Below are 26,920 nucleotides of genomic sequence, written 5' to 3'. Positions count from 1 at the left end.
ATCGAATTCCAAATGAGCTAATATTTGCAAAAAATAACAAAGTTTTCCAATTGAATATATAAACGTAGGTTGAAAAGGATTTGCAAAACATTGTATTCTGTTTCTTTTTACCATTTACACAACGTGCCAACTTTACTGGTTTTGGGTTTTGTAGATGTGTGAATGCTTTTTATCATTATTATAAGTTGGTTGTGAATTTACTTATTTGAAAATAAACATTGAATATGACATGTTTGATAGTGAATTTAGCCAAACCTGAGTAAGTATGGTCACCATGAGTGTCTGACACTTGGACTGTTCCCACACACACAGTGAGTGAGTCAATGGTGGTCACTGAGTGTCCACCAGTGGAAAAGTCCCACAGCCGCAGCACAGAGAAGAAAACAGGTAAGGACTATAAAAGACGTCTCTGTTCACACTCGAGGCAACGCTGGCATAGACGTGTGAGGTGGAACATTTTTATAGTACTCTTCAGTCTTGTGAGTTCTGCATAATGCGAAGATAAGTAGTACATTTTGCTGAGCATCATATAAGAACTTTGCCCTCTGTCTTGGAGATAAAATTGTGTTTGGGCTGAAGAGTCAGCAGAGTGGAAACAGGGAGTACGTGATCATGAACATGTGGAGCACGGCAGCAGCACTTCTTTTACTTCTACACGCCGGTAAGATGCCTTCACACTCAATATTTGTATGAAAACACTCATCAAAGGACTATAAAGGCATTCATATTTGTTCCATAATGAAATCAGATTATAAGTTAGTGGACTGACACTTTTGCTCTTTAACCCTTTATTGAACCAGTTATAATGACTATTATACTAACTCAGCATGAACAAAAATGAAACGGCATTTTTTCAGGGAAAAATTTTTTTTTCAATGTGTTAGTTAAAACACAATGTTAATTTCACAACCTTTATTTAAACCGATAAGAAACCCATTCAGATCTCCTTCACACTGTTAGTATGGGCTTTAAATGAATGCTCCTGGTCAAGAGTAAAACTTTGTAATTAAATACCTCCTCAATAGGGTTTCTTTTGAACGTTACAATATTTGTAAGTGCAGCTGTAATAGATTGAAACGGATATGAAATATTGTTTAATTCTAAAAGGCCAAAAGTTTGGACACACGTTTTGATTCACCTGTATCAAACTCAAGGCCACTTCATTTCATTTGGCCCTCCAAAGCCTGGAAATAATATGTATCAATAAAGTACTATAACTTTTCTTACTAAATGTATTCTCTTTCTATTTTGGGAGAAAACAAATATATGTACTCCATGTAATCGCAAATTGTGTCAACTTAAATATTGTCTAATAATGCAAAAATATCTGATCAAACATTCAAATCATTTTTAAATAGAAATAAATACTTTTAATAATGATTTCAAAGCAAGTTATCCATCAAATGGTGCAACGTAAAAGTAGTAATAGATTTCAGGGTAAAATTTTGAAATTTACTGTGGTTTTTACAGTATTTTTCTCTAAATGAAGAAAACAGAACTTTTTTTTACTGTAGTGCCGTTTTGGCAATTACAGTAATACACCGAAAAATTTACAGTTGTTGATTTGCAGTAAAAACAAACAAACAAACAAACTAGCAGCTCAGGCGTCAAAATGTTACTGTAAAATTGCAGTTTTTTTAATTTACAGTAAAAGAAAAAACACTTGTAAAAACTTACAGTACATTTCTGTCAGCTGAGCTGCTTTTTTTAACCATAAAAACAGCAGTACTGTTCTTTCATTTACAGTAATAAACATTACATTTTGGGGTGAAATGATTGCAACTTACCACATTTTGTTTACATTTTAGTTTTTTAAAAACCCACTAATAAAATTGTGTATCAAAAAAATTGTGTAATAATAATATGCACTGTTGGAAGCAGCCCTCTGGGGCCAAACATAACTCAGCTCAGCTATAATCGGGCGGACCAAACATAACTGCAATATAAAAATAAAAAACACTTTGACACCTCGGTTCTAATTCAATGCTCGTTTTCTTTACTTTCATGACTATTTACATTGTAAATTGTCAGTGAAGCAATCACAACTAAGAATGAACACATGTGGAGTTATATACTTAACAAAACAAAGGTGAAATAACTGAAAACATGTCTTATATTCCAGTTTCTTCAAAATAGCCACCCTTTGCTCTGATTATTGCTTTGCACACTCTTGGCATTCTCTCAATGAGCTTCAAGCACACCTTTTAAGTGAAAACCATTTCAGGTGACTACCTTTTGAAGCTCATCGAGAGAATGCCGAGAGTGCGCGAAAAAGTAATCAGAGCAAAGGGTGGCTATTTTGAAGAAACTAAAATTTATGTATGCATATTAATCACACAATTTATTATTATTAAATTAGAACCTGTGAGGCGGCCCGGTTCGTTATATTGTCAGTGATCAGGTAAATGCATCTGCATGATTTAAAAATGTCATCATTTGACAGCACTAATTTTAACACATTTCAATGCTGTCAAATGTACTGCAAAAACATTACTTGAGCCTCCTGACTTCAAATATAAACATGATATGACTCTACAAAATGTTACTACACTCAGATTTAAAACCAGGTTTCATTGCAATGACCTAAATTTGTTGATTTACAGTGAAAATGTTAACAAAAAACAACAAAATCAGAGCGATGCTATACATGGCAGCACAGCTCCAGCTAACAATCCATGATGAGTTATAGATGACAAAGTATTTTAATTAATGCCGTCTATTGATTGCATTTTGTAACCAGATTAATCACACTTTTATATTTTTGGATTTATTGGGATTAATCGCAGTCAATTACTCGCATGCATAATTTACTGTAAATTAACTAAAATTCACCCTAACATTTTGACACAAATACAATTTTATTGTCAGGATATCATACACATGTATTTTTTTAATTTAATATTTTACTTAAATGCATACCAGTTATTTGTTCAAAACTTGCTCACAGTTTTATGTAAAAAGTTTATTTTGCAGCAAATGTATTAGTGAGCACACCAGTCGGCTTTCAGGTAACCATCTGCGGTTAAGGTAAAGACGAATGTACAGTCAAAATAAATTACACAAATAATCTGCAATTATACATGGCTTAATGCGATGAGGTTTTGTGATTAATCGCATTAACTTTGACAGAACTAATTTTCGTATTAATGTCAGCTTTTTGTCATTACCTTTTTTGTCTTTCTTCTCTTTTTTCCTACATTTTTACTTAGTTTTTTTGTTTTCTACATTGTGCTGTGGGCCTACAAAACGCAAGCTGGGGACCGCAAAAGGTCCCTGGACAAAATGTTGGACACCTCTGATACTGGTACAAACAGAAGTCCTCTGTAGTGACCAGTATGCACGGACGGGTTCGTTGAAAAACAGGGAAAATTAAATGAGAGAAAAAAAAAAAAAATCCGTCATTAAGTAAATGCATTTTAATATGATTATTACTATTAATTACAGTTGAAGGCCGCCCTTCAACTGTAGTTAATAGTATACCCCGAATGCAGCTGAGATGGGTCCAGCACCCCCCGCGACCCCATTATGGACAAGCGGTAGAAAATGGATGGATGGATGGAAGGGCGGCTTTTTTAGGGGCATTTGTAAATGTTCCCCATATTATTTATTTTACAATTAAGTTTTTGTTTTAATTTCATGTTATTTTTTTTATTTTTTATTCTATCTCTTCCCTCAGTGTTGTGTCAGAGCAGCATCAGATGGTGCACCATCTCAGACGCAGAGCAGAAGAAATGTGAGGACATGTCGTTCGCTTTTGCCGAAACCTCCATCCGGCCGTCCCTCAGCTGTGTCCATGGAGCCACGGTGGAAGACTGTGTGCAGAAACTGCAGGTTGAATCCAGACTAGTGACATTATTATTGGCTTTTATTGGGGGCAAACTACTACCAGTGAAATGGTGAAAGTGGTACAAGAGTTATTAGATCCAAGATAATGATGTTATGAAATGTACTGTGTCAGTGAGCGCCATCTCATATGGCGCACTTTCACCTTAACATGTCTTCGAGCAAGAAAATTGTGATTTCCTCCTACAAATGTTTTGTTCATATTGAACAGACAATTTATTTTAAACATACACACTACAATATACAAAACCCAAACCCAGTAAAGTTGGCACATTGTGTCATTCATGAATGAAAACAAAAAACAATGAATTGCAAATCCTTTTCAACTTATAGTCAATTGAATAGATTGCAAAGACAATATATTTATTGTTCAAACTGAGAAACTTAATTTTCTTTTGCAAATAATCATTAACTTAGAATTTATTGGCAGCAACACAATGTGCCAACACAAGTTGGCACGGGCATTTTTACCACTGTGTTACATGGCTTTGCCAACACTCAGTAAACGTTTGGGAACTGAGGAGACCAATTTTTGAAGCTTTTCAGGTGGAATTATTTCCCATTCTTGCTTGATGTACAGCTTAAGTTGTCCAACAGTCCGGGGTCTCCGTTGTGGTATTTTACGCTTCATATTGCGCCACACATTTTCAACGGGAGACAGGTCTGGACTACAGGCAGGCCAGTCTAGTACCCGCACTATTTTACTATGAAGCCACGCTGTTGTAACACTTGGCTTGGCATTGTCTTGCTGAACTAAGCAGGGGTGTCCATGAAAAAGAATATGTTGCTCCAAAACCTGTATGTACCTTTGAGCATTAATGGTGCCTTCACAGATGTGTAAGTTACCCATGCCTTGGGCACTAATACACCCCCATACCATCACAGGTGCCGGTTTTTGAACATTGTGCCTAGAACAATCTGGATGGTTCTTTTCCTCTTTGGTCCAGAGGACACGACGTCCACATTTTATCCCAAAGAATTGGGAATGTGGACTCTAACCACAGAACGCTTTTCCACTTTACATCAGTCTATCTTAGATGAGCCCGAGCTCAGTGAAGCTGGCGGCGTTTCTGGATGTTGATAAATCGCTTTTACTTTGCATAGTAGAGTTTTAACTTGCACTTACAGATGTAGCGACGTACTGTAATTACTAACACTGGTTTTCTGAAGTGTTCCTGAACCCTTTACACACTACAGTACCTCCTGAGGGAATGGAAGGTCAAGGCCTTGCCTTTTACGTGCAGTGATTTCTCCAGATTCTCTGAACCTTTTGATGATATTACGGACCGTAGATGGTGAAACCCCTAAATTCCTTGCAATAGCTCATTAAGAAATGTTGTTCTTAAACTGTTCGACAATTTGCTCAAGCATTAGTTCACACAGTGGTGACCCTCGCCCCATCCTTGTTTGTGACTGACTGAGCCTGTCATGGACACTGCTTTTATACCCAATCATGGCATCCACCTGTTCCCAATTAGCCCGTTTACCTCTTTTATGAGCATTCCTCAACTTTCTCAGTCTTTTTGCCACTTGTGCAAGCTTTTTGAAACATGTTGCAGACATCAAATTCCAAATGAGCAAATATTTGCAAAAAATAACGTTTCCCTGCGATGAGGTGGCGACTTGTCCAGGGTGTACACCGCCTTCTGCCCATTTGTAGCTGAGATAGGCACCAGCGCTCCCCGCGTCCCCTAAAGGAGTAAGCGATAGAAAATGGATTGATGGAACAACGTTTCTCAGTTTGAACGTTAGGCATACTTGCTAACCCTCCCGGATTTTCCGGGAGACTCCCGAAATTCCGCGCCTCTCCCGAAAACCTCCCAGGGCAAATTTTCTCCTGAAAATTTCCCGAAATTCAGGCGGAGCTGGAGGCCACGCCCCCTCCAGCCTGGACAGCCTGGTTTCACGTCTGGACAGCCTGGTTTCACGTCCACTTTCCCGTGTCTGCCCAATAACTGTAGAATGATCGAGGGCGAGTTCTTGGTTTCTTATGTGGGTTTATTGTTAGGCAGTTTCATTTACGTCCTCCCAGCACGGTAACAACACACAACAACAGCAGTCACTGTTGTGACACTCTTAAACAGGACAATACTGCCATCTACTGTACATGCACTGCAACACCTCCAGGCAACTTCAACCTTAATACCCTCCTCTATTCACATCCCATCTCCCCGGATTGTAAATAACCTAATATAAATAATCAAATGCATTTCTAATGTATATACTTGTTCTTATATTATCTGAACTCACTATGTTCTCTACTGGCTGTACATATCCTACTAAGTAAGACCTACACTGTTTCAATGTCCATTTCTCTGATGATGCAATTGTTGATGACTGAAGTACTGATATCAACCAAAGCTCCTCATCCCACCTCCCGGATTGTAAATAATGTAAATAATTCAATGTATTATGTAATATATTGGGTTGGAGTCAATAACCAGGCGAGGTGATGAAGGTACGTCTCTTTACTGTGGGCTTCAGAACAGACTCACTCACTTGCATTCAGGTGCGCAACACCACGTAAATCGTTGGCCAATCAAAAAGCAACCCCATAACGCTATAGCCAGCATTCACAAGGAGATGGCAACAGACAACATAAATCACTCTATTACATGTATACTATGATGATTAACTTGTGTGATGACTGTATTATGCTGATAGTATATATTTGTACCATGAATTGATTAACGTGGACCCCGACTTAAAGAAGTTGAAAAACTTATTGGGGTGTTACCATTTAGGGGTCAATAGTACGGAATATGTACTGTACCGTGCAATCTACTAATAAAAGTTTCAATCAATCAAATCTTCCGCTCTTAACCACGCCCCCAACCACGCCCCACGCCCCGCCCCGATCACGCCCCCCACCCCAAAGGTCTCAAGGTTGGCAAGTATGATGTTAGGTATCTTGTCTTTGCAGTCTATTCAATTGAATAAATGTTGAAAACGATTTGCAAATCATTGTATTCTGTTTTTATATACCATTTACACAACGTGCCTACTTCACTGGTTTTAGGTTTTTTACATAGCAGTGCATCCCATATTTACACTTTTACACACAATTCAACCTGGCCGAAAAAGAGTAGAAAGATGCAGAACAAAGTGCATAACATTTGCTTACACTTGTAGAGAAAGGAAGCAGATGCACTGTCCATGTTTGCTCCGGACATCTACAACCTGGGGAAGAGCACTTCATTCAAGATAGCTGCCAGTGAATCGAAGGCTGATCGTAAGTGTCACCATTTGCTTTGGACTTTATTGCGTCACCTTAGGATGCGAAGAAACAAATAAAAGGTATTTTTATTGGGGAAAATATGCTTACAATTCAATAGGACTCATGTAACAACCGATAAAAACTCGCAATGAACCACCCCTCAAAGGTACAACAAGAGGAAATTAAACTAACAAATAAGAAAAAAGAAAATACACACCAAAAACAAGAAATAAAATATAAGTTGGACAATATAACATATTTCCATTATTAAATGAGACCCTTACTAAGTACTTTAACCCTCTAAGGTCGTCACAATGTAGTAGCTCTGCCTGCCAGAATGAAGTCCTCAGGAGTTAAGAGTGTATAAGCATTTTTTGGTTGTGCATATGTGTATATTGGTGTTGTCCCGGTACCAATATTTTGTTACCGTTACCGGTACCAAAATGTATTTCGGTACTTTTCCGCACTTTTCTAAATAAAGGGGTCCACAAAAAATTTCATTATTGGCTTTATTTTAACGAAAAATCTTACCGTACATTGAACATATGTTTCTTATTGCAAGTTTGTCCTTAAATATACTGGACAACTTGTCTTTTAATAGTAAGTAAGCAAACAAAGGCTCCTATTTAGCAGTTGACATATGCAGTAACATATTGTGTCATTTATCATTCTATTAATTTGTAAAAAATTATAAAGGACAAGTGGTAGAAAATAAACCATTAATCTACTTGTTCATTTACTGTTGATAGCTTCTTGCTATTTTTTTTTAACATGTTCTATCTACACTTCTGTAAAAATGTAATAATCACTTATTCTTCTATTGTCTGGCACTTTACATTAGTTTTGGATGATACTACAAATTTGGGTATCGATCCGATACAAAGTAGTTAGAAGATAATACACTGGTCATAATCAAAGTCCTCATGTGTCCATGGACATATTTCCTGAGTTTATAAACATAATATAAATAAAAAATAAAAATAAAAAAGATTTTGTGATGCTAAAAAATATTGATGTAATCATAGTAGTATCGACTAGACACGCTCCTGTACTTCGCATCATTACAATGGATGTTAGTCATCGAAATGGATGAACTCTTGTCTACTATAGACTTTAATTATCATATACATTGCCATGGTTGTGGTGTGTAGTGAAGCATGTTTACCTTATCTTAAAGCACCTCTTGAGGGTGTTTCAGTGTTATAAGTTTACCGTTATCTTTAGTTATTACACCAAAATCTGTGATTGTGCACTGCCGACCATGCTCGTCTGCATGACAACGACGACTTGTGGGAGACCAGTACTTTTTAGAGGGGGTATAGTACCGAAAATTATTCATTAGTATCGTGGTACTATACTAATACCGGTATACCGTACAACCCTAATGTATATACATACATACATTTACTGTACATAGTTTAATATTTGACAAATGTCTTTAACAAAGACCAGTTTCTGCACAACTCATTATTCTGTGAATATGTTAATTATTACAGCTCTCATGCTTCAACATCTTTATCTCTAATAAGCAGCAAATGTGTTCCGGTATTAATGACTCATCCTGACCTGATTGTGACGTGTTTGCGTCACCGCAGGTACCGGAGCGTCCTACTTTGCAGTCGCTGTCGTGAAAAAGGCCAATTCTTTCATCAACATCAATAACCTGGCGGGGAAAAAGAGCTGCCACACTGGGAAAGGACGCACAGCTGGCTGGAATATGCCCATCGGTTACTTCATCGACCAGGGCTACATGTCTGTCATGGGCTGTAACATCTCGCAAGGTGTGGAAACTCCTCATTGTTGAACACATAGCAGAAACTGACACAAGCAATGATGTGTGTGTGTGTGTGTGTGTGTGTGTGTGTGTGTGTGTGTGTGTGTGTGTGTGTGTGTGTGTGTGTGTGTGTGTGATCAGGTGTGGCACAGTTTTTCAGTGCCAGCTGTGTTCCTGGAGCAAATGAGGCCGGTGACCCCGCCTCTCTGTGTCAGTTGTGCATTGGCGATCGACAAGGACAACACAAATGCGAGAAGAGCACCAACGAGCAATATTACAGCTATGAAGGAGCTTTCAGGTAATATGCAACACCTGTCATGTACAACTTTCTGTGGGCAAAGGTTTAGGGTTAGAGCAACGGTCGGCAACCCAAAACGTTGAAAGAGCCATATTGGACCAAAAATACAAAAAACTGTCTGGAGCCGCAAAAAATAAAAAAGTCTCATATAAGTGTTATAATAAAGGCAACACATGACGTAAGTGTCTATAATAGCTATAATAGCCTACTATCAAAATGACTATGTTTTGCAGGCTAAAGCAAATTTTTGTTGACAGAATTGTTGAAATTTAATATTTATTCTACACATTTTTACAACTTTAGAAACCAATAGCAAACCAGAGGTTACTCGGAAGGTGCGATAACTCCTGGAAATGACTGGCTTTTAATGGCCAAAGGTATAGATGTGTGTGTCCAAGTTAAAAAAAAACGGCAGGCTTTCTTCTTTTAATAGATTTATGACAATCTTTGGCAAGCTAGGTAATGTTTGCTGTGGTCTGGAACAATATGTTATACAAACAACTATCTGAAATGCAGTTAATACATATAATACAGATAATGTGTCATGAGACAAGCCACTAGGGCATATTTGCCAACGCTCCTGAATTTTCTGGGAGACTCACGAATTTCAGTGCTTCTCCCAAAAATCTCCCGGGACAACCATTCTCCTGAATTTCTCCCGATTTCCAGCCAGACCTGAGTGAGGACAGCCTGTCGTCACATCCACTTTTCGTCCTTATAAATAGCGTGCCGGCCCAGTCACGTTATAACATCTATGGCTTTTGGAGCTCAGTGCGCAACTGCACACACAACAAGAAGGAGACCATTATATACAGTACATCTCTGTTATCCATAGGTTTATCTATAACCCATAAAGTAGGCAGGCACGGAGCTATTTCTCAGCGTGTGTTAATTCCAGCCGGCATGTTAATACAATGACACACAACATCCGGATTCCCATCATGCAGTAGTAATGTCCAAAAACATAACAGAGATGAAGCAGAAAAACGAAGAAGAGACAGTCATGGCGATGACCAGTAAGAAAAAGAAGTACGCTTGCAATTTCTTAAATTATTGGAAACAAGAATTTCAGTTCATCTAGGACAGCTCGAAGGGGAAGAGGTATGCTAGGGATATTTTGAAGATTCAAGACTCTGGTGCATTTGATGAAGGCACTTTTGTGCTTGCCACACAGCAATGCATCATCAGAGACGGTGTTCAGCATGGTTAGAAAGATAGTGACAGAGAATAGAACAAGGATGGACAATTCAACCATAAACTCACTCCTTTCATGCAAATTAAATTTTACAGATGCTGCCCATACCTATGCTCCTTCAAAGGTTGTGCTACTGGCTGCAAAGCATTGTACTTCCAATACAACAATGAGTAGAGGAGTGTTATGTGTGTGTATGTGTGTAAACAAATGAACACTGAAATTCAAGTATATATATATATATATATGTATACTTATATATATATATATATATATATAAATACTTGAAGTTCAGTGAATTCTAGCTATAAATATACTATTCCCCCCTTACCCTCACCCCCGGACCGCCCCAACCCACGACCCCGCCCACCTCACCCCATCTCCCGAATTCGGAGGTCTCAAGGTTGGTGGCAAGCATGCACTAGGGTGGCACTAAAGAGCTGCATGCGGCTCGAGAACCATATTTGTAAAGTTATTTAAACTGTGCCATCTGCAATTAGTACATGTGTCGATCTATTTACATACTCATACATGTATTTTTTTTCCCAGTGCATACTGTAATTTATGTTTGCATTGTTTCTGCTTTGTTTATTTTTACGGAACAGTTTATTCTTAAGTTGTTTTCTTGTACTGTGATGAGGTAGCGACTTGTCCAGGGTGTACTCCGCCTTCCACCCGAATGCAGCTGAGATAGGCTCCAGCGACCCCCCGCCACCCCAAAAGGGACAAGCGGTAGAAAATGAATGGATGTTTTCTTGTATCACTGACTTTTCTTAATGTATAATCATTAGGGATGGTATTGTTTAAATTTGAACCGATACCAGTACCTAATTGATATTTTAAAAAAAAGTACTTAAAACGTGCCCAAACCAGTATGTAAAACATTTTTAAACCTGCACATTTTTGTAGAAAAAAATGTATGACTTTATTTTCATGGACTTCTGTGACAATCAAATTAAACGGACTAGTAATCGAAATACTTCAGTGATTGATTGATACTTTTATTAGTAAATTGCACAGTTCAGCACACATTCCGTACAATTGACCACTAAATGTTAACACCCGAATAAGTTTTTAAACTTGTTATTCGGGGTCCAGGTTAATCAATTCATGGTACAAATATATACTATCAGCATAATACAGTCATCACGCAGGTTAAACATGATTGTATTTATGTAATGGTCCCGAGTGGTAAAAATATTAAAATCTGACACAGATGTTACTTAAAACCAATAAAAATTGGTAATATAAATATTAAGAACCCAAAGTAGTGAGATCCAGCTGCCCAAAATAAGAAAAGATGTATAACCGGTTCACAATTTATTATGACACTGTAGCGTTGGACGAGAGTCTTAGAAAGTCTCTGCTTAAAGACATCATGAAATGCTGACACGTTGTACAAATATTAACATCTTTAATGATCATGTTAAATTTGAACACACCCACGCAAGTGAAAGCAATGCGTACTTATCAACAGCCCCACAGGTCACACTTATGGTGGCCGCAAAAACAACACCAAAACTGTCACAAACATGCACCCCACTGTGAATCACACCAAACAAGAACAACAAATGCATTTCGGGAGAACATCAGCACCGCAAAGCAACAGAAACACAACAACACAAATACCCAGAACCCCTTGCGACACCAACTCTTCCGGGACGCTACAATACATTAAAAAAACAGTCACGTTGTTGATACTAAAATACCTGATGGTACAAATGTGATGGGCGAGGGGCCGACAGGCATGTGGGTATCTTGACTCCGCCCCCTTCCTCGGCGTCCTCCTGCACAAAAATTAAAAAGGGAGGCAGACCATGGAGATAAAATCTACAACTACGGAGACGCTATCCGGGCTGACGTCACACTTACACACAAGGCAGAGTTTCCCCTACCTTTGCTGTAGTTCCACGTCCAAGTGTTGAGGCACGCCCACTCTCCTCGCCAGTCTCCAGTCACTCGCGGGACCCACATGGCCGTGCCTGTCCCGCTCCGCCTCCTGGTCGCTCTGGGGGTCTCCGCAGGTCTCTGGGTCCAAATCGCCCCCCTGTCCACAGACCCACACAGCCAGCGTACGACGCACGAGCCCGCAAGCCCACAGCCAAAGGCAGTTGGGTGTGCCCACAGATCCACAACGCACGGCACTTACTTTGGCGGCAGAGTTTCCTCTGCCCCTGCCTGTTGTTGACTTCTTGGGGTTCGTTCCGGTAGCCTGAGGGGTTTACTGCGTGGTCCGGGGGTTCCTTCCCAGCCTGCGTGCGTCTACCCGGTCGCTCTCGGCCAAGCCGCAGATTCTTCCCCGTTGCGGCCAGAACCTGCCGAATCCTGCCGTCCCCTCTCTCCTGTCGTCAAAGCCTGTCGTTTCCCTCTGTCGATCCTTCATCCAACCTCTCTCGCCCCTGCCTGTCTCACTCCTTCTCTTGTTGCTCCTTTTAAACATGCAGTCCTAATGCTCCTCAGGTAGGTCCAATTTCCCATGCCGTTTGATTTGGCACTTTGGTTGTTAGGGGCAACCAGCTAAAAGGGGCAATGTCTTAAAATACCAGCAAGGTCCACAAGGAGTAAAAACATGTAATTAAAAATACAATGAACTTCTAAAATGTAAAAACTTGCAATTCAAAATACAATCAACTTCTAAAATATAAAACATGCAAATACAACTATAATCAAATCCTAGTAATATAAAAACATGCCATTTAAAATCCACAGCAATAAAACACTATAAAACTTGCATGGCAATTAAACAAACAAAAAATAAAATCCCCTACTTGTGTCCCATCACATATACATTGAATTATTTACATTATTTACAATCCGGGGGGTGGGATGAGGAGCTTTGGTTGATATCAGTCATCAACAATTGCATCAACAGAGAAATGGACATTGAAACCATGTAGGTCTTACTTAGTAGGATATGTACAGCGAGCAGAGAACATAGTGTGTTCATATAGCATAAGAACAAGTATATACATTAGAAGTACATTGGATTATTTACATTGGGTTATTTATAATCCGGGGAGATGGGATGTGAATGGAGGAGGGTATTAGTAAAGGGTTGAAGTTGCCTGGAGGTGTTGTTTTAGAGCGGTTTTGAAGGAATATAGAGATGCACTTACTTTTACACCTGTTGGGAGTGCATTCCACATTGATGTGGCATAGAAAGAGAATGAGTCAAGACCTTTGTTGGATCGGAATCTGGGTTTAACGTGGTTTGTAGAGCTCCCCCTGGTGTTATTGTTATGGCGGTCATTAAGGAAGTAGTTTGACATGTACTTCGGTATCAGGGAGGTGTAGCAGATTTTATAGACTAGGCTCAGTGCAAGTTGTTTTACTCTGTCCTCCACCCTGAGCCAGCCCACTTTGGAGAAGTGGGTTGGAGTGAGGTGTGATCTGGGGTGGAGGTCTAAAAGTAACCGGAGTGGCTTGTTCTTGGATGTTTGGAGTCTAGATTTGAGGGTTTTGGAGGTGCTAGGGTATCCGGAGGTGCAAGCATAATCAAAAAAGGGTTGAATGAGACTTCCCGCTGGAATTTTCAAGTTGCTTTTATTGACCAGAGAGGAGTTTCTTTAGAGGAATCTCGTTCTTTGTTTGACCTTTTTGATTACCTTGGTGGCCATTTTATCACAGGAAAAATTAGCCTCGAGAATGGAACCTAGGTAGGTGATCTCATCTTTCCTAGTGATAACAATGTCACCCACTTGTATAGTGAAGTCACCGACATTCTTAAGGTTGATATGGGACCCAAATAGGATGGATTCCGTTTTACCTAAGTGTATGGATAGCTTGTTGTGTCAGCGAGCCAGGTGCAAATATTAAGGAGTTCAGCACTGAGGATTTGTTCCACCTGTGACTTGTCCTTGCCGGATACCAGCAGTGTCGAGTCATCCGCAAACAGGAACAATTCACAGTGGCGTGCTGATGGCATGTTATTTACGTATATTAGGAACAGTAAAGGTCCTAGTATACTGCCTTGGGGGACTCCACAGCTTACTGAGAGGGGAGGGCACACGGTGCTGTTCACCTCTACCACCTGTTTTTTCCCCTCCAAGTAAGATTGCATCCAGCTCGATGAGGTATTATCGAATCCGATTGCTCTGAGCTTGTCCAACAGTACAGTGTGGTTAACTGTGACAAAGGCCTTCTGAATGTCCAGCATGACCATGCCGCAGTATTTGCCCGCACCCACCTCATGTTTGATGTGGTCGGTTAGATTGAGAAGGCGTGTGTCAGTGGAGTGGTTAGTTCTTAAGCCGGATTGGAATTTGTACATCGGTTTATTAGTAGTAAGGTATCTATCAATCTGTTCATAAACTATTTTTTCCATTACTTTCGAACTGAGGATAGAAACAGGTCGGTAGTTATCAGGTTCTAATTTGCTTCCTTTTTTATAAAGCGGGGTTACTCTTGCTATCTTGAAATCCTTGGTTACTTGGCCTTGTTTGATTGAGAGGTTTATTATATGTGTTAATATTGGGGCAATGGTGGTGGCAGAGTCCATGAGGAATCTGGAGGGGATATTTTCAAGGCCCGTGGCCTTGTTTGGGTGGAGCACGCTCAATTTATTAAGCACCTCGTTAGCTGAGACCATTTCTAATTTGAAATTGTTGTTGACTACTCCTAGCTTTCTGTAGAAGGCTTTAATATGTTCTACACCAAAGCGACCAGAGTGATGGGACAGCTTGTTAACGAGAGTTGTGGCTATGCTGGTGAAAAAGGTGTTAAGTCTGCTTGCTACCTCCATTTTGTCTGTAATGAGGGCGTCACCCTCCTCGATGTTGATATTGGTGATTTTGGTTTTAAGTTTCTGGCTGCATCCAGGAAGCTGGTTGTTGAGAATTTTCCAGAGCTCACGTGGCTTATTTGTGTTTTCCTCTATTTTGTCGTTAAAATATATATATTTTTTTTATAAATTAAATGAGTACTACATTTACAAATATGATACAACAATTTGTTGTATTATTGCAGCAAAACAGAACATAGAGCGTGTAAAAAACGACTTACTTGATTTGTCATGTTTGATGCTCATAATTGCGGGTGTTCCTAAATGCAACCTTAAACGTCATTGGTGCATGATGAGGAAGTGTTGTGTTGTTGTGGCTACTGGTTAGCCTAGCGCCGCGGTGCTAACAGTGTTGTAAGGGTCTGCTGCCGCAAAAGGGACAAGTGGATGTTGAATGGATGTTGGCGGGTTAAAAAATGTTTTTCTTAAAAAGAACGTCAGACGTGTGTGCATCTGTCAAGACGTTCATCACCAACAAGCAGCGTTAGGAAAAACAACGTTATATTGCCGTGACTTTTACGAGTACAATTAATTTTACGTACTTTACAACATGACACGCAACTTTTTGACGTGGTTGTATGTGAACAAGACCGTGTCAGAAGAAGGGCCATAACTAGGATTTGACAAATACCGAGGTCAAAAATTGGCTGCCCAAGAGGGACTTTGAAAGGCTATAATCCTGGGTATCCCGGCACCATATCAATTATTTTACCATGAGCAACACAATGAATTTCCAGAATAACAAAAGCTTCAATTTAGCTATGACTAGGTATCACTCATTTAAAGTATTTGTTAATCAGCATAATTGTGTAACAGTCCACTTTCTTTATCATAATATCCTGAAGTTTAGCATATTAAACAATTTTAACATAATTAAAACATAAATAAATAAAAAAAAGTGAAATTTTCAACCACGACTTGGATTTGGACTCAAGCTCTTCTGCTTTGCACTGTATGTAGTAATGATGTCCGCCACGCAGCCACCACAAGTCTAGAGGGAAATGTTTTTTTTTCATATTCTAATCAGTGACAGAGCATGATGTCGCCAGGATACATTTGGGGTAAAATATTATATAAAGCAAATGCCATTCAACCTAGGATGTCTTTCCTATTCAAAATTAATTGGCCATTTTTCAATCTTTCACTATTTCCACATTTTTCAACCTATTTTAACCATTCCACCTTCAACACATTCCACCAAGTTAAAAAAAATCCAGGTTTTTCCAGATTTCCTGCTTTTCCAAAGCCCCATTTCCACCCTTTATTCTGGCGACTACTCCTTCCACATTTTTCAACCGTTCCACCGTCAAAACATTCTTCTGAATCAGGAAAAAAGACAGAGTTGTTTTTTGAACTGGAAAAATTCCCAGTTTTCCCGAAATTCTAGGAATTCCGTAATACTATTTCTCTGTTCAACATGTTGCTACTTCAATATTTTTTAACTGATTGGAAAAATGTCAACTCCAACCTTTTCAACTCATTCAGACCATTCAAGTTTTTAACCATTTAAAAAAAAAATTCCCACTCTTCCCGAAATTCCCAATGTTTCTGAAATTCCCATTGAAATCAATGGGACATTCTTAAAGGTTTCACAATTCTCACATTCTTCAACCGATTCAAACCATTCCATGTTCAACACATTCAACTCATCCTGGACATACAAACTAACATTTTTCCACATTAAACAACTTTCCAGGAATTCCTGTATTTTCTTAAGTTCCACTACTCCTTTCACATTGTTCAACCCAATTCAACTGTTCCACCGTCAAAACACTCTTCAAATTCAGGACAAAAACCAAGTTCGTTAAAAAATTAGAAAAATTCCCGGTTTTCCCGAAATTCCAGGATTTTTCAATTAAAAACTGTTACTAATTCTACATGTCTTGACTGATTCAAACAATTCAAACACCAACCAGTTTAGCTCATTCAGGACATTCATGCTCCTAAATCATTTTCAAAACAATTCCACTTTTCCCAAAATTCCCAAATTTCCAGAAAGTTTCCAATGAAAGGAATGGGACATTTTTCCAAGTTGCACGTATCTCACATTTTTCAATCCATTCAAACCATTCCAACATCAACATATTCTACTTATCCTTGACATTCAAACTAACACTTTCCCAACTTCTAAACCATATTACGGTTCCCCTGGAAATTCAAACTCTTCAACATTCAAACCATTCCAACATTTAAACTATGTCAGCGTTTAAACAATTTTAACATTTAAACCATTTCTACATTCATCCGACTTTTCATTAGCATTTCAGTTCAGCGTCAGCTTTTCAACATTTAAACTATTCCGACATTCAAACTATTCTTAGATTCATACTTCTTTCTGTCAGCATTTCAGTTCAACTTCAGCATTGGAGCATTCACATGCAATTCCTTCAGGAATTGCCTCTTTTAGTTTACATTTTAATGTGCTCCACACTCCTGACAAAACGTTACTCGTAGAATATCTTCGCAGAGCACTAGGTGCAGGTGGATGAGTCTGAATTCAATTATCAGTAGAATAAGGCACAGATAACTTCTTCCTTTTTTGGTCCAGTCCCCACCGTTTAAATATGCACCAGGAGCCGTGTTTCAATGCCAATCCCATCCCTAATAATAACAGTCACGCGTGTAACCTGCTTTTTGAGTTTGTCTTCAAGATGTTCTTTCGTGGAGGCTGTTTTTTTTTTTTTTTTACTGTGGAGTTCAAACAAAACCCTCCATGGCTCACCTTCTTTAAAAGCATGACACTATATATTTGGAAAAAAATACACAATGTTTAAATATATTTCTTGAAGACAAACATCACTGCTAGTTTTTTTTCTCAGGCACGGTCAAAAAATTAATAAACAATATTAGCCAGTCACATCAAGTACGTACAGCTGAATAAAAAAATAGTAGCTTTTACCAACATTTATCACACTGCATGTTTGACGTCAGCATTATTATGCACAAGCCAAGATGAGATTAATCTTCTTACATCCTCTTGAAGTGTTTAGCATTCATTATGTTATCTGATCTTATTCAGTTGCTTTTAAAACATTTTTCAAAATTCACAAAATACTGTATAAAATATGGTCCGGTTTAGTTAAACAATTTGGAAATCTACTCAAAATGCTACCAAGGAAGTCGGACAAAACTTAAATTGTACATGACTTCCTGAACAGTATGCATTTATGCATAGTTTCAATAACATATTTCCAGATTTGGAAACCATTAAGAAAACTAAAATAATGTATGGAATTTAATATTCAATTATTTTAATGGAAGAAATGAATTCTAATTTATCATATCTGCAATTTATTGTTTAACTGCTAGTTAAACAACCCAACAAAATAGAAAATAATTGTATTAATTTCATTTGATGCTTAATTAATTTGAACTCCTGTATAATCACTCTACTACAAAAAAAAATCCACTGTTTTTAACCTAATCATGTTTTTGTTTGGCCCAATCAGGTGTATGGCTGAAGGTGTAGGAGACGTTGCCTTCATCAAACACACAACAGTTGAAGAGAATACAGATGGTAATGATTTAGTTAAATGAGAAGTCCGATAAATACTTTCCAGTAGTACTTCAGCTTACAAGTGCTTGAAAAACATGACTGACTGTGTAGCTGACTTGGCAAAGCAGTTTGATTGTATCACTGCTAGTCTGTACCATTCTGGAGTAGAATGATTCAATAACGTCAGCCGTGGATGGTAAAATAATTTCTAAATCGCAGACATTTATCCATGAAAATATGGAGAAGTTGCTAATGGTGTGTTTGACGGGGAAACCATAAAAGTATACTCTCAAAGGTAAATGTTGTACATTATGACCACTAGGGCTGCGAGTCTTTGGGTATCCCACGATTCGATTCAATATCGATTCTTGGGGTCACAACTCGATTCAAAATCTATTTTATTTTCAATTCAACACGATTCTCGATTCAAAAACGATTTTTTTTCCCGATTTAAAAGGATTTTCTATACATTCAATACATAGGATTTCAGCAGAATCTACCCCAGTCTGCCGACATGCAAGCAGAGTAGTAGATTTTTGTAAAAATCTTTTATAATTGTAAGGGACAATGTTTTATCAACTGATTGCAATAATGTAAATTTGTTTTAACTATTAAACTAACCAAAAATCTGACTTATTTTATCTTTGTGAAAATATTGGACACAGTGTGTTGTCAAGCTCATGAGATGCGATGCCAGTGTAAGCCACTGTGACACAATTGTTATTTTTTTAAATTTTTATAAATCAATCAATCAATCAATGTTTACTTATATAGCCCTAAATCATTAGTGTCTCAAAGGGCTGCACAAACCACTACGACATCCTCGGTAGGCCCACATAAGGGCAAGGAAAACTCACACCCAGTGGGACATCGGTGACAATGATGACTATGAGAACCTTGGAGAGGAGGAAAGCAATGGATGTCGAGCGGATCTAACATGATACTGTGAAAGTTCAATCCATAATGGATCCAACACAGTCGCGAGAGTCCAGTCCAAAGCGGATCCAACACAGCAGCGAGAGTCCCGTTCACAGCGGAGCCAGCAGGAAACCATCCCAAGCGGAGGTGGATCAGCAGCGCAGAGATGTCCCCAGCCGATACACAGGCAAGCAGTACATGGCCACCGGATCGGACCGGACCCCCTCCACAAAGGAGAGTGGGACATAGAAGAAAAAGAAAAGAAACGGCAGATCAACTGGTCTAAAAAGGGAGTCTATTTAAAGGCTAGAGTATACAAATGAGTTTTAAGGTGAGACTTACATTTTCTACTGAGGTGGCATCTCGAAATGTTACCGGGAGGGCATTCCAGAGTACTGGAGCCCGAAATGAAAAAGCTCTATAGCCCGCAGACTTTTTTTGGGCTTTGGGAATCACTAATAAGCCGGAGTCCTTTGAACGCAGATTTCTTGCCGGGACATATGGTACAATACAATCTGCAAGATAGGATGGAGCTAGACCGTGTAGTATTTTATACGTAAGTAGTAAAACCTTAAAGTCACATCTTAAGTGCACAGGAAGCCAGTGCAGGTGAGCCAGTACAGGCGTAATGTGATCAAACTTTCTTGTTCTTGTCAAAAGTCTAGCAGCCGCATTTTGTACCAACTGTAATCTTTTAATGCTAAACATGGGGAGACCCGAAAATAATATGTTACAGTAATCGAGGCGAGACGTAACAAACGCATGGATAATGATCTCAGCGTCTTTAGTGGACAGAATGGAGCGAATTTTAGCGATATTACGGAGATGAAAGAAGGCCGTTTTAGTAACGCTTTTAATGTGTGCCTCAAAGGAGAGAGTTGGGTCGAAGATAATACCCAGATTCTTTACCGTGTCGCCTTGTTTAATTGTTTGGTTGTCAAATGTTAGAGTTGTATTTTTAAATAGAGTTCGGTGTCTAGCAGGACCGATAATCAGCATTTCCGTTTTTTTGGCGTTGAGTTGCAAAAAGTTAGCGGACATCCATTGTTTAATTTCATTAAGACACGCCTCCAACTGACTACAATCCGGCGTGTTGGTCAGCTTTAGGGGCATGTAGAGTTGGGTGTCATCAGCATAACAGTGAAAGCTAACACCGTATTTGCGTATGATGTCACCTAGCGGCAGCATGTAGATGCTGAAGAGTGCAGGGCCAAGGACCGAACCCTGGGAAACTCCACACGTTACCTTAACGTAGTCCGAGGTCACATTGTTATGAGAGACACACTGCATCCTATCAGTAAGATAAGAGTTAAACCAAGACAGGGCTAAGTCTGACATACGAATTCGTGTTTTGATACGTTCTAATAAAATATTATGATCGACAGTATCGAGAGCAGCGCTAAGATCGAGGAGCAGCAACATAGATGACGCATCAGAATCCATCGTTAGCAATAGATCATTAGTCATTTTTGCGAGGGCTGTCTCCGTGGAGTGATTTGCCCTGAAACCGGATTGAAAGGTTTCACATAGATTGTTAGACGCTAAGTGTTCATTTAACTGCTCCACAACAATTTTTTCGAGGATTTTTGAAATAAAGGGAAGGTGAGACACTGGTCGGTAGTTTACCATGAGGTCAGGATCGAGGTTAGGTCTTTTAAGAAGAGGATGAATAACCGCTTTTTTGAATGCTAGGGGAACAGTGCCCGAGGAAAGTGATAAGTTTATAATATTTAGCACTGATGGACCTAATAATACAAAGAGCTCCTTGATCAGTTTCCCAGGAAGGGGGTCAAGTAAACATGTTGTTTGTTTTATTCCATTTACACGTTGTAACAATTCCTCTAATGTTATTTCCTCAAAACGAGAGAAACTATTTTGGAGGGCAGTATCCGCCGTATATACAATCGTGTCAGTGTTAATAGAACCCTGTTGTAGCTGGGACACATTGTCTTTAATCTCCTTTCTAATGACTTCAATTTTCTTACTAAAGAATTGCATAAAGTCATCAGCTGAGTGGGTGGAGCTACTGGAAGGAGTCCCTTGTTGGGTTAGCGATGCTACCGTACTAAACAAAAATTTAGGATCGTTTTTATTACGGTGGATGAGATTTGAGTAATATTTAGCTTTAGCTAAGGTAAGCATGCGTTTATAAGTTATTAAACCATCACTCCATGCTTGATGGTGCACCTCAAGTTTAGTCGTGCGCCATTTGTGTTCCAGCTTTCTGCATAATCATTTCTGAGCTCTAGTTTCTTCTGTAAACCACGGGGTGCGCTTTTTTGGAGCCTTTTTTAACTTTAGCGGTGCTATGTTATCAATGGTTTCGCGCAGGGCGTCGTTAAAGTTGTTAGTGAGGTTATCAATAGAGCCCACATATTTTGGGAATGGTGCCATTACCGAGGGCAGTAGGTCAGCAAGAGTTGTCGTTGTGGCCGTATTAATGTTGCGGCTGCTATAGCAGTTATTATTATTATTAGTTTGACGAACATGCGTCTGAACCTCGAATTTTATAAGGTAATGATCGGACAATACTTTAGTATACGGGAGAATACTAAATGTCTAATGATAATGTCAATGAGGGATTTTTAATCACTGCTATGCTAAAATTATAACTAATTTTGATACTGTTGTTGATAATATTTATTTTTGTTTCATTACTTTTGCTTTGTTCTGTGTCGTGTTTGTGTCTCCTCTCAATTGCTGTGTTTATTGCAGTTCTGAGGGTTGCTTGGTCAGGTTTGGTTTTGGAATTGTATTGCATTGCTATGGTATTGCTTTGTATTGTTTTCTTGGATTGATAAAAAAATAAAAAAATAAAATAAAATAAAAAAATAAAATAAAATATCGATTTAAAAAAAAAACGGAATCAATTCTGAATAGCACAACGTGAGAATCGCGATTCAAATTAATTTTATTTTTTTTCCCACACCCCTAATGACTACATTACTTAACTAGGAAATCACTTGGACAACAGAAAGCACCGCCAGGCCCTACCTCCCATTTGTAAAAAGACCTGAACCCAGTCGGTGATCCTGATCAGCTTCAAAATATAATCCCTATCCAGTTTCTGGGATACCTATTAAGTTTAATCAAAATGTGCCCATAATCTTTTGAGCGATTTGAAGCTGCTTGTCAGTCGTTCACTGTCTTTGCGTCTGTGGGTGGAGGTGGGGCCACATGCCTACAGACAGAAGTAGACGCTCGGAGCGTAGATGTAAGACAATGTGAAAGAAACCAGCCATAACAGTCCTATTTTGGACATTTCTTGAAAATTTCATGAAAACCGGCCTTAACTTTTTTTGTGCTATGTTGCTAACTAACTAACAGACTAACTTATCAACTAGACTACCGCAACAATTACATAACGTGCGGACGCTAATAAAACTATGTATTTGTAATACATTTTACCGTAATGTTTTTGATACAGTATTTTTTATCTAGAGATGTATTTTTCTTGTTAAATGTATTACATGTTAATTTTCTAATTGTGCAATACCAATACTTGTCCACAGAGTATATACTATTAGTATTTGTTATTCTCGCCATAAGTGACCACTTGATATTTTCACCAGGTAAAGGCCCCCCCAGCTGGGCAGCAAATCTCATTTCATCAGACTATGAGCTGTTGTGTCGTGATGGCAGAAGACTTCCTGTCAATCAGTGGCAAGCGTGCAATCTGGTCCGTGTTCCATTCCGAGGCATTGTGGTTGGCGATCACATCACTCCCTCTGTGGTGTTTAACATGCTGACTGAAGGACTGGTAGGTGAAAATCAATTACACTAGTCACAGCCTCATCCTTAACAAATATACTGTACAAAATCACTGCAATCTTATTGCAGTATTTGTTTTTGCATGCAGGCACGATTGTTAGACTGTTTCGTCACCAGAAGGAGGCTTGCAGAGAAATCACTATAGGGCTTGCAGCAAGACAAATAGACTTGAACCATATATAATAATCCTGTCACTACAATATCATATTAAAAAAGAAAAAGAAACCAAATAAATACGTATATATGTATGCACAAACGTCAACATCCTGGCGTAGGTACAAAAATATCCAAAACACCAGCAGACACCAAAACGTATAAATCAAATTTGTTTTAATCAGCCCTTTAAAGGGGATTCATTATGTAAAACCAACTTTTCTTAGCTATTGGCACCATGGTGGAGACATTTATAAAACAATATTGTCTTCCTTCATACTCCTTCCAAAGGAGCCGTTCGGAATTTTAAGAACTTGTGACGTTTTTCCCAGTTGTGACGTCAGCAAATATCTAAGTGTACCGGAAGACGCTGTCGAAGTGGAGGCACATAAAAAAGACTGCCCAGAAAAAGGCGCAAGAGACGGTCAGGAAGCAGCTTGAAAACGTTCTGTAAAACATATTCTGAAAATGATATTATAAATATTTGAAAATTAAATTTTGTGTCAGTTTTGTATTTTGGAATACAAAACATATTATGATTAATTATTAGTATCAACATTTCAGGTTTTTTGTTATTACGGTACGTCTTTTTGCTTACATTTTTACTGTTTTTTTGCTTACATTTTTACTGTTTTTGTGGCCCCCGTTTTGTGCCTTTGGACACACACTGGGGTGGGTTTGTGTCCTGGAAAATGTTGAAGATGTGCAAATAATGCTTAATTTCAATAGGTGGACAACCACTTATGTCGACGTTAATAAGTCAGTCTGTGGGTTGGTGAGATAAGATGGTTCACTGTTTTCTGAACTATTTGTGGGAGCTGTGTTTCATCTTATGTTATATGTATTCACTTTGTTTGGTAAAAAGTAGGGATGTCAAATTATCGTGTTATTTAGACGATAAATAACAAATTAATATTAGATACCGTCCTATTTAGCAAGTTATATTTTGTAATTGTGTTCATTTATTTTCAATCACTAACGTTACTGACCCTGGATGCCTGCGAGTTGTCTCGCGCTCTTTTTGTGTTTGACTGAGAGCAACAACACTACCGCCATGCAGCACGAAGATAGTATGTTGCAAATTGTATCCAACAAAGAGTATAAGATATTCATAATGAATTTAAAGACGTATCAGAAAAGTGTTTATGGTTTGTATATGTTTGAATAATATTTAGTTTTTAGCATTGAGTAGAAAATACATTTATTTTCATAGAGTAACGTGCATAGCTCTATTACTTGTACTGAAAAGTCCAGTGGTGGTCAACCAAGCAAGAGTCTTAAATCTTCTTGCAAAAAGCAGATAACAGCAAAAAAATATAACTATTTATATTCACTATACTTAATCAAAAAAATATTTGTCGAGTGATATCACGGATTATATAGGATTCTCAGACATATCGAACTGTTACGCTCCACACACCATTCTACGTGACAAAACAGATGGGAACTTGAAATAGCATGGAGTTTTACAACTACTTTGTGTGTAGCGGGGTCGAGGAAATTGGTATCAAGACTCTCTTGGATAAATACACATTGTTTTTGCTCCGGTAAGGTTTTGCACATTTTAAAAGTAACATGTTTCCCCCCCGTCTTTATCAAAATATAACTATAGATGTCAACATTGTGTATGTGCTGACAGATTAATTTATGATTGCTGGCATTGGTAAACAAATAAAGTACCAGTAGAGTACAAAAACAAGTTGACTTTATGCTTAATTTTGTTTCATTGTATCTATTAAACCATATTCAATTATATTTACAAATCCGTAAAGTATGTGAAAATACCGTGTAACATTCAATTTATACCTGGCGATAGAGACAAACACACACAACCTAAGACGGTGCAGACTTTGCTTTGTTAACCTTTTGTGTGCATCATGATTATTCTTCATAGAAACAGGACAATTTGGACATCCTATAAGTCGTCATTGAAGTAAGTAGTTTGTATTTCTTGTTGAGCACTTAGCAATACGGCTACATGTTGCTTAGTGTTTCACTAAAGCTTGATCTGTTTCGAAGAGCTTCTAAAACTTGTAGCTCATCCTCCTTATATTCAGGATCAACAATATAAGTTTATGATCATAATTTTTCCCCAAGTAATCTTTGGCTCTCATAAAGTCTGAATGATTTGCACTGTTGTTGGTGGGGAAGGGATCTGAGGTTCCTATCTCGATGTCACACGATCACATGTCTGGCTATCTCATTATCTCTCAAAATGGCTCGGGAATCTCTGTGAGAATGATACTATTTTGATCATATCTATTTACTCGCAAACTTTGTAAGTCTTTTGTTGTCATACAGCAGAGATATAATATATAATAGCTTCAATATGGAGGCAATTTGTTTTTTATTCTACTGGTACTTTAACTCTTTTAGGTTTTGCTCACATTTGGGGTTTTTTTTAGATTCGCCGAGTTAATGCTTTTCGAAACACTTGTAGCAAACATTTGTTTAATCCAAATAATATCAAGGTAATACTAAAATGGGAAATAAACAACGTTAAAATTATGTCAAACAAACATTTAACAACGTGATCACTGAAAACTCATGCATTCTTTGATTGTCCTCCCTTAGACTGGAGTGTGAGCTGCTTGCTTTTCTCGTTGTTGTTTCGTAAAATCTTGCACTCTTCTGTTCTTTTTGATAACCTCTCGGGAACTTTGAAGTAACGTTTATCCTTTTTGCAATTTAAAGCATTCGTACCGCTGAAAAGAACGCCATGATAGGGCTTTTTTTTTTAGAAAGTCTAAATGGAGCCTAGAACCCATTGAGAACAGAGCTAGCTTGACCACCACTCATATTTAGTGGGCATGACGGCCGTAAAATTCAAGAAATTAGACAAGCTATGGAGAAATGGCGTCACTTCTGGTTGTGTTTTGACCCACATTAAGCTGACCTGACTTGAAACTATTATGACACATCCGTGCATCAATATAGTGACATATTAAATGTACAATGATGTATGTTTTATTTAAATCAGAGCACATAGCATGGAGGAGAATGTTGTTTAAATCGCAGTGCATGTCATGAGTCGCACGGCTGTTTCTTTGCCAGTGGACAAAATTAAATTGAAACTTGTAAATAAATAGATTAATTTTTTGTCGCTAAATACATGATAAATAATCAAAATTTGTAAAAAGTGTGCATGCATGAGAAATATGTGATTGACAATTAGGAAAGCCAATCAAAGCCAAAATGTCCCTTTTGCGATGATTATCATGTAATTGTGACAAACATAGATATTTATTTGGTAAATATGTTTTTTAAACAATACTGGTAACATATGCTTGCATTGTGATTGATGTCTGTTTGATTAATTTTATGTTATCTAAAGCAGACGAAAAGCACCAAGTTTAACATTCAATATTAAATGGTTCTTACGTTAACTTCAACAATTTATATAGACCTGATGTTTTATTTTAGCAAGTCTGTTAAAAACATTTAATACCTTAGAAAGCCAATTCTGTTGTTTGAACAC

General features: G+C 38.2%; 1 protein-coding gene and 1 long non-coding RNA gene across 2 annotated transcripts in view; one reads left to right on the top strand and one right to left on the bottom strand.

Annotated features, from left to right (window-relative positions):
• Window positions 1-411: 411 nt before the first annotated feature.
• meltf (melanotransferrin) overlaps window positions 412-26,920 on the top strand; it is a 45,417-nt gene continuing 18,908 nt past the window's right edge. Inside the window, exons 1-7 of the mRNA XM_061883591.1 lie at window positions 412-661; window positions 3,677-3,831; window positions 6,976-7,075; window positions 8,656-8,841; window positions 8,976-9,132; window positions 18,554-18,621; window positions 23,091-23,278. Of these exons, the coding sequence (XP_061739575.1) occupies window positions 613-661; window positions 3,677-3,831; window positions 6,976-7,075; window positions 8,656-8,841; window positions 8,976-9,132; window positions 18,554-18,621; window positions 23,091-23,278 (903 nt within the window). The 5' untranslated portion in view covers window positions 412-612. The remainder of the gene's footprint in view (window positions 662-3,676; window positions 3,832-6,975; window positions 7,076-8,655; window positions 8,842-8,975; window positions 9,133-18,553; window positions 18,622-23,090; window positions 23,279-26,920) is intronic.
• LOC133540735 (uncharacterized) lies at window positions 10,833-12,769 on the bottom strand. Its single transcript, XR_009803706.1, has 2 exons — window positions 12,220-12,769; window positions 10,833-12,111 (listed from the first exon to the last, which is right to left on the bottom strand). It is a non-coding gene; the product is annotated as an uncharacterized LOC133540735 (long non-coding RNA).

The sequence above is a fragment of the Nerophis ophidion genome, linkage group LG22 (assembly GCF_033978795.1).
Source record: "Nerophis ophidion isolate RoL-2023_Sa linkage group LG22, RoL_Noph_v1.0, whole genome shotgun sequence".
In the NCBI taxonomy this organism is placed as follows: domain Eukaryota; kingdom Metazoa; phylum Chordata; class Actinopteri; order Syngnathiformes; family Syngnathidae; genus Nerophis; species Nerophis ophidion.
The sequence above is the reverse complement of the archived record's forward strand: the minus strand, read 5'-3'. Positions and strand labels throughout refer to the sequence as shown.